Raw genomic sequence first — 13,824 nt, forward strand, 5'->3', positions numbered from 1 at the left:
CCCTCAACTCCACACTCCACCCCATTTAAATACACCTTAGCTCCCCAGAGATTTGATTCACCCTGTGAATTGTAAACATATGCAATTGAACTTTGGACCACAGCTTCCTTTTGCATGAGGTGCAATTGACTGAACTGTTAGTCAAGAGTTTATATAAAAATTGGCAATGATAAGGAACTTTTTTTTTGGAAAATTATGAAATTATAGGAAGGCATAACATAACTCTCATCTTAAGTTCCAACATGTTCACATCCTGAACTAGGAATTGTTCATTGGGCAATGAACAGGTGTAAAACAGATCTAGGTAACAATTCAACCCAAAACTACTGCTTCAAGACTCTTGGATAATTTTGATATTTTGTATTTATGTTTTATAATCAACATTTTTTATGAAAAGTGAAGTGGAACAGCACTATTAAAATGTGTCCAAAGTGCAACTACAATAGAAAGACCTGAATGTCCAATGCATAACAATCAGTATCAGCAGGTTTTTTTTTTGGGCAGAACCTGTCACTATGCAAGCATTCTGCTGATGCTAACAGCATTACTGTATTTCCAAAGTAGGTGCAGGTACTGTAATCCCCTCCTGCAGAAAGCATTGTAAAGAGCAACTTGCAATTCCATAGAGCTCCAATGCCTGCACTTTGGCTGAGGGTGGTGGGAAGCAGGTGCAGGGGCAAAATGACAGGAACATTTCGTCAGCACCAAGGCCATTGAGATGCAAACTGTCATCCCAGCATCCAATCATACATTCTTTCTCCAAAATGTCCTCAGCACTTACACTTGATAGCGTCATCTATCCTCAACCCAATCCTTCTCACTTTGTTGAGCTCTTTGACCATAATGGAGCTGATGTTCCTCGTCTGTTGCTTCTAACTCTGCTGCTGTCACTTCATCTAAACACTTTTGTCCCCTCTCTATCATCCTGTGTTCTTAATTATGGGTGGCAGGTCGGAGATGCGTCTCTACCAAAGGAAGTGTAAGGTGCACCTTCCCTCTGCTAGTCTGCAGATCAACCTTGTGCAATGTGTGGCACCTGCTCAGGGTCACGTGAAGCCACTGGAGCAGGTGGTGGATGGTCGTATGAGCAGCCGGTGTATATCACAAGTCCTGGTTATGCGACCACTGACGCCAGGCAAACAATCTCTGAAGAGTATTGACAATGGCTGGGGTCACCCGTCTTGTAAAGACACTGCCCAGAAGAAGGCAATGGCAAACCACTTCTGTAGAAAAATTTGCCAGGAGCAATCATGGCCGTGGAAAGACCATGTCTGTCCATGTCATACAACACGGCGCATGACGACCAAATGATGCTTTTCCTCTTAGAAACAAAGAAACATAGAAAACCTATAGCACAATAGAGGCCCCTCGGCTCACAAAGCTGTGCCAAACATGTCCTTACCTGAGAAATTACCTAACGTTACCCATAACCCTCTATTCATCTGAGCTCCATATACTTGTCCAAGAGTTTCATAAAAGACCCTATCGTATCCACTTCTTTATCCATATCTTCTCCTTCCTCATCTCTTACTGCTAATTAGCTTCTTCTGCTTGCCAACCACGCATTCCCTGATGATGCAAACATCTCACGTCCATTTAACGAAATCCAGAGGCTATACCAGATAAAACCTTTTTTAAAATTGTATTGCAAGTGACCTCAATTGGCAGTGTTCCCTGTATACTTTTGAGCCTAGATCTTTCAATCTTGCTTTCTCCCCCCATCTAATGCAAATATTGGAAGCAGTTGATGCCATTAGCAGTTGACAACAATAAATTATAAACAAATATGACATTCATTATCGTGCTCAATATTTTTGGATGGATAGAGGCTGAAGGAGTCAACTTTGAGCCGTACAGGAATTAGGGGTATTGAGTTAAAAGTATGACATTATAGAGAACAGGGGACTTAGCAATGTTACTTGCATGGAAGAGATGAAAAATACATGTGTTCTGTGTAAATCTGGACTCGTATCTCTTCTTGTTTATCTGTAGGTGTCCGATCGAGCAGAGTATCTTGGATCAGGCCTTTTATATCGTGGATGCAGTCCATGCCCGACACAGTATATCGGGATATTTGCTCAGAACAGACCTGAGGTAAAGGATGTTAACCTATTGAACCATGATATTTTTACTATGAATAACCATGCTTCACAAACCCAGAGCATCAGTCTTTCATTTTGGTCAAGTTGTACCATTTCAGCTATTTCTCCTTCCTCATCTCTTCCATAAGCTCTTTAGATGTCTCACAAACATGCAAGACCCGTGGTGACTTTAGCTGTCTAAAAAGAGCAGGAAAGGACTTAAATTTGAGCTTACTGCAATATTTTGCTGCAACAGCTTGCTAAATTTAATCTAATAATGACAAAGTCCTCTTTCTAGCTGTAACTGATTAACTGAAATGAATTGAAATGTCCTATACCAAAATGACCAGTCAGCAGATAAGATATGTTTCTTTTGCAAAAAGAAACCAAAACTTTCAAACCTATTGCTATAAATACTACTGTAGTTCATCACTTAGACAATAAAGCCAGATAATTAATTAGGACTCCATGGGCAGGCTCTTCGGAGTTAACCTACTTGATTTGGGTTGATCAAATACAAGCTTAAGAATATTAAAAAAAGATTAAAAAATTAAAAAATATAAAAAAAAATTAAAAAAGACATTTAAACCATTAGAATTTATCCATGTAACAAAGCTCTATTTTCATCATATCTTGCCCTTTTTTGAAGAATATGGCTTTCTTCCTGTAGTAATCATTTTCATTCATATTAATTTGACTTGGGTCTATGTTTAAGAACAGCACATATATATTGCTGTTATAAACACAAGAAAGTCTGCTGTTGATGGTAATCCAAAGCAACACACACAAAATGCTGAAGGTAGCATCTTTGGAAATGAATAAACAGTTGTCGTTTTGGGTTGAGAGCCTTCATCAGGACTGAAAAGGAAGCGGGAAGATGCCAGAACAAAAAGATAGTGGGAGAGGAAGGGGGATAGCTGGAAGGTGATAGGTGAACCCTGGTGGCTAGGAAAGGTAAAAGGCTGGAGAGAAAGGAATCTGATGAGACAGAAGAGCCGACCACAGGAGAAAGGGAAGGAGGAGGGGACCCAGTGGAAGGTGATAGGCAGGTGAGAAGAGGCAAGAGTTGGGAATAGAAGAGGGAAGGAGGAGGGATTTTTTTTAACCAGAAGAAGAAATGGATATTCATGCCATCAGGCTGGATATAAGGTGTTGCTCCTCAACCCTGTGGTGGTCGTAGGCATGTTGCTGTTACATTGCTTTCAAGCAGAACATGTATGTGGTCTGAAAGAGGAGTGCACAGCCATTGCATTTCCTTCACAAACAAGGGAAAATCCGCAGATGCTGGAAATCCGAGCAACACACACAAAATACTGGAGGAACTCAGATGCCACTACTTTTTTCCATAGATGCTGACTGGCTTGCTGAATTTCTCCAGCATTTTGTGTCTGTTGCATTGCATTTTCTTGATATTTCTATTGTAGAACAGTATTTTATAAACTGAGGTAATTTGACTTCAGGACTTGTTTTAGTTCTCAAATAACAGACCTTTTCTTTTTTTCCCATTAGTGGATAATTTCTGAGTTGGCTTGCTATACCTACTCTATGTCAGTGATACCCCTGTATGACACCCTTGGACCTGATGCCATTGTGTACATTATTAATAAGGGTAGGTATAAGTGACGAGCAGATCTTCAATTTATTTTTGTATTCATTCAATTAAACCTAAAGAGAAATGTGTCAAAGATTGGCTATGAACTCCCTGTATAGAGCAGGGGTTCCCACCCTGGGGTCCATGGACCCCTTGGTCAATAGTAGGGATCCATGGCATAAAAAGGGTTGGGAATCCCTGGTCAGAGACATTTGCCCAGTGGGTTAGTTATGTTGTATATCTCTGCAAGTTACTCTTGTATTGCATTGACACGCCTCTGAGTTTGCATCCTTCCACTGCTGTATGTGAACTCATAGTTTGTGTTTATACCTCGTCAATAATAATGGCTGGCCATCTTGTACTTTTTTTTTTACCTCCAACAATCTTTTCCCAGACTAAAATATGTAGCAATCGAAGGTATGTTGTTATATTGAAGCAATGGTTAAGACAGGTCTAGTGGGAGTTGTCAGGACAACAAAAAACAACTCTGGCTCAGTTCACTTCCAAGAACTTTTCATCTTGTGTTCTCAATGTTATTTTTTGCATTGGCACAGTCTGTTGTCCGTTGCTCGTTGGTTGTTTGTCATGTTAAGTGCTGCCTTTCATTGATTCTGTTGTGTTTCTTGTATTTACCATGAATACCCACAAGAAAATTAATCTCAGTGTTGTATATGGTGAAATATGTACTTTGATAATAAATTGATTTTGAACTTTGAACAACAAAATGGCTGAACTCCATTATGATGACAATGTTCATAGTATCAGTGTGTATGTGCAAATTGTAGTGGAAAAGACTTTGGCAGACTTGATCAATGGGTAAATGGCCAGTGTCTCTTCTTGGCAACAAAACTAAAGCAGAAAATTGAAAAGCAAAGAAGCATGGAAGAGGGGAGGAGCATCAAAGTTTATGGGCTGAGTATGGGAAAGTAGTCAATATGGTTGGTGTGGATGGGTTGGGTTGAATGTCCTGTAGCCTTGCTATATTGCTTTGAGTTCATGATTAAATAACTATGCTGGAAATCTGAAATAAAAACAAAATGTAGAAGCAGACAAAAGGTCAGGAAGCGTCTGTAAAGAAAGGAACACGCACACACACAAAATGCTGGTGGAACACAGTGGGCCAGGCAGCATCTATAGAGAGAAGCACTGTCAAAGTTTCGGGCCGAGACCCTTCATCAGGACTAACTGAAAGGAAAGATAGTAAGAGATTTGAAAGTAGTGGGGCAAGGGGGAAATGCTTAATGATAGGAGAAGACCGGAGGGGAAAGGAGTTAAGATTATAGATTTCAGGATTCGGGTATCAGGGAATGTATACAGTATACAACCTGAAATTCATACTCTTCACAGACATTCATGAAACAAGAGAACCCATAGAATAAATGATAGAATATTAAAGCCCCAAAACCTCCCCCTCCCCCTGCTTGTGCCAGCAAAAGCACCAACCCCCCCACCACACAAGTGACAGCAAAAGCCCCGAAAGAGACTTTCATCTCATCAAAACATCGTTATTAACCCAGCGTTATAGTTTGATTTTTCTTCAGAACAGAAAAGTGCTAGGAACAAACTTGTTTTTAAGTTATAGAGAAGGGCTTTGGACAGAGAGAGAGAACAGAGGGACTGTGTGTGATAGAGTAAAAAGTAGGAGAGTCTGAATGATATAAGTGATGCATGCAAGCTCAATTTCAATGTTGAAGACAAGTTTGGACAGGTGCATGGGACATGAGAGTAGGCAGTTTAAATGGTTTGGCACAGACTAGGTGGATTGAACGACCTGTTCCTGTGCTGTATTTTTCTGTGACTCTAGGGACTGTCTAGGGTACAGGGGAAACCAGGAGAGTCTGAATGATACAAGTGGTCATGGTGCCTGCTAAGGGAGTGTGGTGAAGATTTGTTAAGTGCAAGTGATCTCTCTGGGGTTAAGTATCTGTGTGAAAGTGGAGAAGGAGTGAAAAGGAAAGGAAAAGGAATTCTGGAAATATGAAAGCAAAACTTTGAATAAGGAACAGCTGGAAATTGAATCAAAGTTCAAAGTAAATTTATTATCAAAGTACATATATGTCACCCTGAGATACACTATATTTATATAATACACACACACATATATGTACGTAGTGCAAAAATAGAAATTTAAAGGTAAGGTAGTGTTCATGGGTTCAAAGTCCACTCAGAAATCCAGAGGCAGAGGGAAAGAAGCTGTTCCTGAATTCTGAAGTGTGTGTCTTCAGGGTCCTGTACCTCCCTGATGAGAAGAATGAATTCCTGAGTGATGGATGCTTCCTTTTTGAGGCTTTGCTCCTTGATGTCCTGAATACTATGGAGGCGAGTGTTCGTAATGAAGTTGACTGAGCTTACAAATCTCTGCAGCTTACCCTGATCCAGTGCAGTAGCCCCACCACCCCATAACCAGACAGTGATGCAGCCAGTTGGAATCCTCTCCACACACTGGAACATTCAACAAGAGTGCACAAGACAGCAACTGCAAATTCAAAAAGAAAGAAAGAAATAATAATAAATAAACAATAAATATTGGGAACATGTGATGAAGAGTCCTTGAAAGTGAGTCCATTGGTTGTGGAAACACAATGTTATAACTGCTGAGGAATTCAGGCAGTGATTGTGGACAGAGAAAGAAATAGAATTAATGATACAGGTTCATGAACCAGCTATTTCTGATACACACTAAGGGTGGAAATCTGTAATGTCCCAAGTCGGAAGATGAGGTTACTCTGGGCTATATTAGAAGAGTGAAAGAAGCTGAGTCAGAGAGAGATGGAGAGTTAAAGTGATGGGCAATTAGAAGCTCGTGCCATCCTTGCAGACTGAAAGGACTCCCTCTATCAGTGCCTGGTTTCTCCAGTGAGCTGGAGACATCATTATAAGTGAATGTGGCAGACTGTAATGGAAGAAGAAAGAGAATCACTGCTTCACTTGGAAGGAATATTTCAGTCCATGAATGCAAATGGACTCTGAACTCCACAGTACCGCCTCTATTTCCTTACATCACCAACAGGGTAGCATCTTCGATAGTGGCACAAAGCCAGTCAGCTGCAGAGGAGAGTGGCATTGATTTTCCTGTTTTTTTTTAAAGACTTCTCTGTCCAATGGCCAGGCCTTTTCATTTAGGTATTTTCCTGCCCCAATCTTGGTCACTAGGCATCTATATTACCATGGAAATGACCAGTGCCTCTGCCTGCCACTGAGGCCCTAGGTGCCACTGGATAAGTCTTAGAGTGGAATTTTTGTTTCTTGCCTTACTGCAAGCAAATGGATGAGGTCTTCCAATCAGAAACAAGAGAAAATCTGCAGATGCTGGAAATCCAAGCAACACACACAAAATGCTGGAGGAACTCAGCAGGCCAGGCAGCATCTATGGAAAAGAGTACAGCCAACTTTTCAGGCCAAGACCCTTCAGTAGGACTTGTTGCTTTTGTGATGTTGGGTCTTAGTGAAGAAAGCTGATTTTCAAAATTGTGTATCTGCATAGGGAAGCTGTGGGTTCATCCAGCAGGTTGTTAAACTCTAGAATGGACATTGTGAGAGGTTGATGGAGACAGAGAATTCACAACTTTTAAATATCTAGATGAGCACTTGAGATGTAGTGGCAGAGAAAGCTATGGACTAAGTGTTGGGGAAATAATAGTTATAGCTATGTATCTGATGACAAATATGAAATGCTGTAGTTGAGCGGCTATTTCCCTGGTTGTATGGCTGTATGATTTTGGAAGCAGCCAAGTGCAGAGAACTGAGCTCTGTTTTGCCACTGAGGAAAATCAGAGGATCATGGAGAGAACACCACCTTCAGCATGCTGGAAGAAGAGGGGTGGTCGTTTGCTGGTGGCAGTGTGTTGGTGATGACGAAGGATAATCTGTAAAATCTGATGGGGTAGAAGGAAGAGACAAGGACACCCCTCTCTCTGCTTTTTTTTTAAGGCATAAAAATTAATGATTAAAGGTGACTTGAATATTTATTCATTTTGATTTAATATTTGAGAGCATGACTTACCTGTGTTAAACAGTGGTTATTCATTCTCTTTGACATGATTATGGGTAAGGATTTATGATTTATTGTTAAAATTGATATTCTAACCTTGTAGCTGAAATTTCGACTGTGATCTGTGACAAGATGAGCAAAGCAATCACTTTGCTGGAAAACTGTGAAGCAAAGCGTACGTCACACTTGGAAAATATAATTCTGATGGATCCATTTGACGATGCTTTAAAAGAACGTGGAGACAAATGTAATGTGAAAGTTTTCACCCTGAAAGAAGTTGAGGTAGGATTACAAAATAGAAAAATTAGAGAGGCTAATATAATGCATTTCAGTAGGAAACAAAGTTTGGTTTGAGACAACTATTACGATTCTGTATGTAACTTCTGAGATGGGTAGCTAAGTGCTAGACTTGTCAGCAGTGTCCACGTTCCATTGTGTGAATTTGGGGAATATAATTAATTTGACAACTAAGCAAATTTCTAGTTCAATTTATTTTCTTGTATCTCATTAACTGTAATGTTCTGACTCTCTTGGGCAGCATCATGGAAGCATAATTTTATTGATGTGCTTTTCTTCACAGGATCTCGGAAGGGAAAATCATAGAAAACCAATTGTAAGTATTGTAGCTAAATTAATTGTGTAACAGTGCAGTTGTTCATGAATCCCTAATCCTTTTTCATCCATATTTTATTGGAAAAATGAAATCCGGGATTTCATTGAAGCCCATCAAAATTTGAAAGATCTAGATAGAGTGGAGAGGACTGGGAAGTGTTTAAAAACCAACAAAGGGCAACTAAAAAAGTCATTAAGAAGGTAAAAATGGAATACACAAGTAAGCTAGCCAATGATATTAAAGAGGATAATAAAAGTTTCTTCAGATACAGTGTAAAAGAGAGGATAAAAGTGGATATCGAACCATTGAAAAATGATACCAGAGAAGTCATAATGGGAGACCATAAGATAAGATATAGGAGCAGAAGTAGGCAATTTGGCCCATCGAGTCTGCTCTGCCATTCAATCATGGGCTGATCCACTTCATCCAGTCAAGGAAATGAAGGACAAACTAAGTAAGTATTTTGCATCAACCTTCACTGTGGAAGACAGTGGCCTGAACAGATTAGATATGGCAAAGTTTTTTCCCATGCTAAGGCAGTCTACGACAAGAGGGCATAACTTCAGGATTGAAGGACGTCCATTTAGAATAGAGATGCGGAGAAATTACTTCAGTCAGAGGGTGGTAAATCTGTTGCCATGAGAGACTGTGGAGGCCCAGTCATTGGGTGCATTTAAGGCAGAGTTGGATAGGTTCTTGATTAGCCAGGACATCAAAGGATATGGGGAGAAGGCAGAGGGGAATGGGGATGACTGGAAGAATTGGATCAACCCATGATCGAATGGCAGAGCAGACTCAATGAGCTGAATGGCCTACTTCTGCTCCAATGTCATATGGCCTTATAACTGTTGAATGCTGTTTTGTTCCATGTCGCCACAGCAAATTCCTAATGCATGTAAATATATATGGTGAATAACGGTGATTGCTGATCTTTGAACAATCTTCCTCAAATTAGTGTTTATTTAATAAGGTAAATTGTTATCTGCATTTTTGTTTGTTCTACTATTGTGTCAACTGTTATTTTGCAATTTCCTTCTGCATTCTGTATTTGTGTTGCCTACTAAAGTCTCCATCTTATCATTACCTATAAATTTGGACTTGACTCCAAACTCTGACGTCTTAGTCATTCATGGGGATGTTAATTAGGTGCAGTTTTGAGAAACTCTTAACAAGTCCTCCCATATCTATCATTTTATTTTATATCTTAATCAGTAAATTTTACTGTTTCCCCTGTCCCCTCTTCTACTATTCCCCACTCTTGCCTCTTGCCTGCCTATTACCTCCCCCCAGGCCCCCTCCTTCTGCCCTTTCTCCTGTGGTCCACTCTCCTGCCCACCTGGTTTCACCTATTAACTTCTGGCTTGTCCTTCTTCACCTCCCCACACTTCAGGGTTCTGGCATCTTCCCTCTTCCTGACCAGTCCTGGAGAAGCGTCTCGGCCTGAAACATTGACTGTTTATTCATTTCCATAGATGCTGCCTGACCTGCTGGGTTCCTCCAGCATTTTGTGTGTGTTGCTTTGAATTAGTACCTGCTTGTTAATTTTATCTTCATGTTCTTCTTGTACACCTTTATGCATAAACCTGCCAGACTTTCCTCATATCAACATACAGTGCATTTTCCCTTATCCAGGGTATCTGCTGTCATTCATTGACTCCATACGTTAGAATCAGAATCTGGTTTAAAATCACTGGCGTATATCATGGAATTTATTGTTTTGTCGCAACAGAGCAGTCTAATACATATTACTAAAATCCATAAATTACAGTAAGTGTGTGTGTGTATCTAATGGAAATTAAATAAGTAGTGTAAAAAGAATTAAAAATACAGAGGTAGTGTTCATGGGTTCAATGTCCATTCAGAAATCTGCTTTCAGGCTCCAATATCTCGCTCTGTTTGTAGCAATGAGAAGAGGGCACGTCCCAGGTGACGGTGACCACTCCTGTTGATCTAGATGTTTAGCAACAACATTTTTTAATAATTTCAAAATGATCCACATTCCAGACTAGAACTGTAAGTGATAAGGATAAAATAAATGTGTCACCTGAAACACAATCAAAGGAGTGTCAATTTGATAATAAAATGTCTTACAGGGAACAGATTATTAATTACGTATCTGAGTTGTTAATAGCTTTCAGACATAAATCTATCCAGATGCATTTAAAATTTACATATCGGCTCCTAGTTTTGACCGACTCCTTGAAATTGATGCAATCGTAGTTCTACTGTGATAATTGAAGCAAGGCAGTTCTGCATTCTGCTGATTACGTTAGATCTTCAAAGTTCAAAGTAAATTTCTTATAAACTACATATGTATCACCATATACAACCTTCACATTAATTTACTTGCAGGCAAACTTAATAAATCCATAATAGAATAATAATAGAATCAATGGAAAAACTGCACCAACTTGAGCGTCCAACTAATGTGCAAAAGACAACGAATTCTGCAAATACAAAAATAAAGAAATAATAATAAATAAGAAATACATTTTGAGAGCATGAGATGAGGATTCCTTGAAAGTGAGTTTGCAGGTTGTGGGAACATTTCAATGATTGGACAAGTGAAGTTATCCCTTTTGGTTCAGAGCCTGATGGTTGAGGAGTCGTAGGTGTACCTGAACCTGGAGGTGTGAGTCCTGAGGCCCCTGTACCACCTTCCTGCAACACAAAGCACACATCCAAACCAAGGCTCAATACGTGCACTATTACTTTCCAGACAACGTGTTCATTCTGTTTCAAGTACTTGAGCACAAATTGTTTGCTGCTACTTCAGTATAAGATTTCCAGTCTGATTACCCGAGGTGCAGAAATTCCAGATGAGACGTTAAGCAGGGACTCCATCTGTGCTATCAGCTATGCAAGGATGATCTTAGTACTATTTTGTCCTATTGTAGGATAACTATATGTATTTGGTGTAACATTGATTCCCCAACCAACTTTATCAAAAAGAAACACCTAATTGTTTGTTTGTGGGGCGTTATTGTGCCCAAGTTACCTATTACGTTGCAACGTTGGTTGCATGTCAAGTGGCCATAATGTACTGTGGAATACAGAGTCTGGCTGATGATTTTGGTGTGAGTTCCTGCCCGTCAGTGTATCTTTCAAAACACAGTAACTCACAATGTATTTAAATATCTAAACATTTCCTTTCAGTTTACTTAATTACATTTTTCTTTTCCCATTAAATAATAATATTAATGGATTGTATATGAATCAGTTCTTTCAACTTTTGCATTTCTCATCAAACTTGTATACCCTGCTCTAACTTCAAAGTAAATTCAAAATAAAATAAATTAAAATTTATTATTAGAATATACTGTATATATGTCACCATATACTACCCTGATTCATTTTCTCGTGAGCATTTACAAAGAATGCAAAGAAACATGATAGAATCATTGGAAACACAAAGACAAACAACCAATGTGTGAAACGTGACAAATTGTGCAAATATAAAAAGAAAAACAATAATAATAGATAAATAAGTAATAAATAATATTGAGAATAAAAGTTGTAGAGTAATTGAAAGTGAGTCCACAGGTTGTCAAAACTGTTGGGACCTCGGTGTTGAGGTGAGTGAAGTTAACCCCTCTGGTTCAGGAGCCTATTTGGTTGACGGGTAATAACTGTTCCTGAACCTGATAGTGTGGGTCATGTACCTCCTGTACTTCCTTTCTGATAGCAGCAGCAAGAAGAGAGCATGGAAGGTGGGGATTTTTATTGATAGAAGTTACCTTTCTGAACAGCGCTCCTTGTAAATGTGCTCAGTGGGGGGGGGGGGAGGATTTTTCTTGTAAAAGACTTTGAATTTACCTTTACCTTAATTTCTTCTACTCAGTTTTTAACAAAAGAATTTTGTTTAATTTCCCTGGCATTTCATTTGGGTACAAAAACAGCTCATTTTTAAAAACGTATTTCATCAAAATTAATTTAAGAAAGGATCTAATGCTTTCCTATCATACATGATGAACAAACTCTTCTTGGGTTTCCAGCGAGGCACAGGTGTCAATTTTAACTGATGTTTCAATGACGAAGTCTGCCATCTTCGTCAGGGATGATGGCCGGACATGTCTAGTCCAGTGGTATTTACACCCCCATCATCTGTCCCTCCTGATTGGTTAGTCCTCATCCAGTCAGGTATCCACTGTCCCACCTTGTTTACAATCGAATTCCAGTTCTTAGAGTGAAACTTTCATCTTTGTTAAAGTTCTTTTCCTCTACTTTTATTTCAATGGCTTCACCAGGTAGTCCCAAAAGCCATTGGTGTGGCACAGTAGTTTTTGCAATGTTCTGTTACTGCCGATTTGTCCAGGTAACCCAAACAGATGCACTTCCTGTACTCCTTGATTCAGGTTTCCACCCTGCATCCCATATGCCCAATATAAGACCACAAACCATAAGATATGAAAGCAAAATTAGGCCATTTGGCCCATCAAATCTGTTCCGACATGTCATTGTGGCTGATCCAATTTTTTTCTCAGCCTCAAAGTCCTGTCTTCTCCCCGTATCCCTTCATGCCCTGACCAATTGAGAAACTATCAACCTCTGCCCTAAATATACATGAAGACTTGGCCTCCTCTACAGCCTGTGGAAATGAATTCCACAGATTTGCCACCCTCTGGCTAAAGAAATTACTCCTCATCTGTTCCAAAAGGACGCCCCTTTATTCTGAGGCTGCGTTCTCTGGTCTTAGACTCCCCACCATGGGAGACGTTCTCTCCACATTCACTATATTAAAGCCTTTCACCATTCAATAGGTTTCAATGAGGTCACCCCTTATTCTTCTGAATTCAAGCCCAGAACCATCAGATACTCTTCATATGACAAGCCATTCAATCCTGGAATCATTGTCGTGTACCTCCTTTTAATCCTCTTCAGTTTCAATACATCCTTTCTAAGATAAGGGGCCCAAAACTGCTCTCAATACTCCAAATGAGGCCTCACCAGTGCTTTATAAAGTTTCAACGTTACATCTTTGCTTTAATATTCCAGTCCTTTTGAAATGAATGCTAACAGTGCATTTGCCTTCCTCAGCACAGACTCAACCTGCAAATTTAGGGAATTCTGTATTTCAGTTTTTTGTATATTCTCTCCATTTAGAAAATTGGCAAACCTTTACCAAAGTGTGTGGCCATACACTTCCCCACCCTGCATTCTATCTGCCATTTCTTTGCCCATTCTATTAATCTGTCCAAGTTCTTCCATAGCCTCTCTACTGCCTCAAAACTACCTACCCCTCCACCAATCTTCAGACTGTTTCAAACTTTTCAACAAAGCCATGAATTTCATCATCCAAATTATTGACAAAAAATGTAAAAAGAATCGGTCCCAACACAGACCCCTGTGGAATACTAGTAGTCACTGGTAGCCAGCCAGAAAAGGCTCCCTTTATTCCCATTCTTTGCCTCCTGCCAATCAGCCACTGCTTTATCCATGCTAGAATCTTTCCCTAATACCACGGGCTCATAGCTTGTTAAACAGCCTCATGTGTGCCATCTTGTCAAAGGCTTTCTGAAAATCAGTTCCCGACATCAACTGATTCTCC

General features: G+C 39.7%; 1 protein-coding gene across 1 annotated transcript in view; it reads left to right on the forward strand.

Moving 5' to 3' along the window:
- Positions 1-13,824, forward strand: part of acsl5 (acyl-CoA synthetase long chain family member 5) — a 52,130-nt gene that overhangs the window by 15,093 nt on the left and 23,213 nt on the right. Inside the window, exons 5-8 of the mRNA XM_059947835.1 lie at positions 1,993-2,094; positions 3,591-3,690; positions 7,767-7,945; positions 8,244-8,276. Coding sequence (XP_059803818.1) covers positions 1,993-2,094; positions 3,591-3,690; positions 7,767-7,945; positions 8,244-8,276 — 414 coding nt within the window. The remainder of the gene's footprint in view (positions 1-1,992; positions 2,095-3,590; positions 3,691-7,766; positions 7,946-8,243; positions 8,277-13,824) is intronic.

Source organism: Hypanus sabinus, chromosome 22 (genome assembly GCF_030144855.1).
Source record: "Hypanus sabinus isolate sHypSab1 chromosome 22, sHypSab1.hap1, whole genome shotgun sequence".
Taxonomy (NCBI): Eukaryota; Metazoa; Chordata; class Chondrichthyes; order Myliobatiformes; family Dasyatidae; genus Hypanus; species Hypanus sabinus.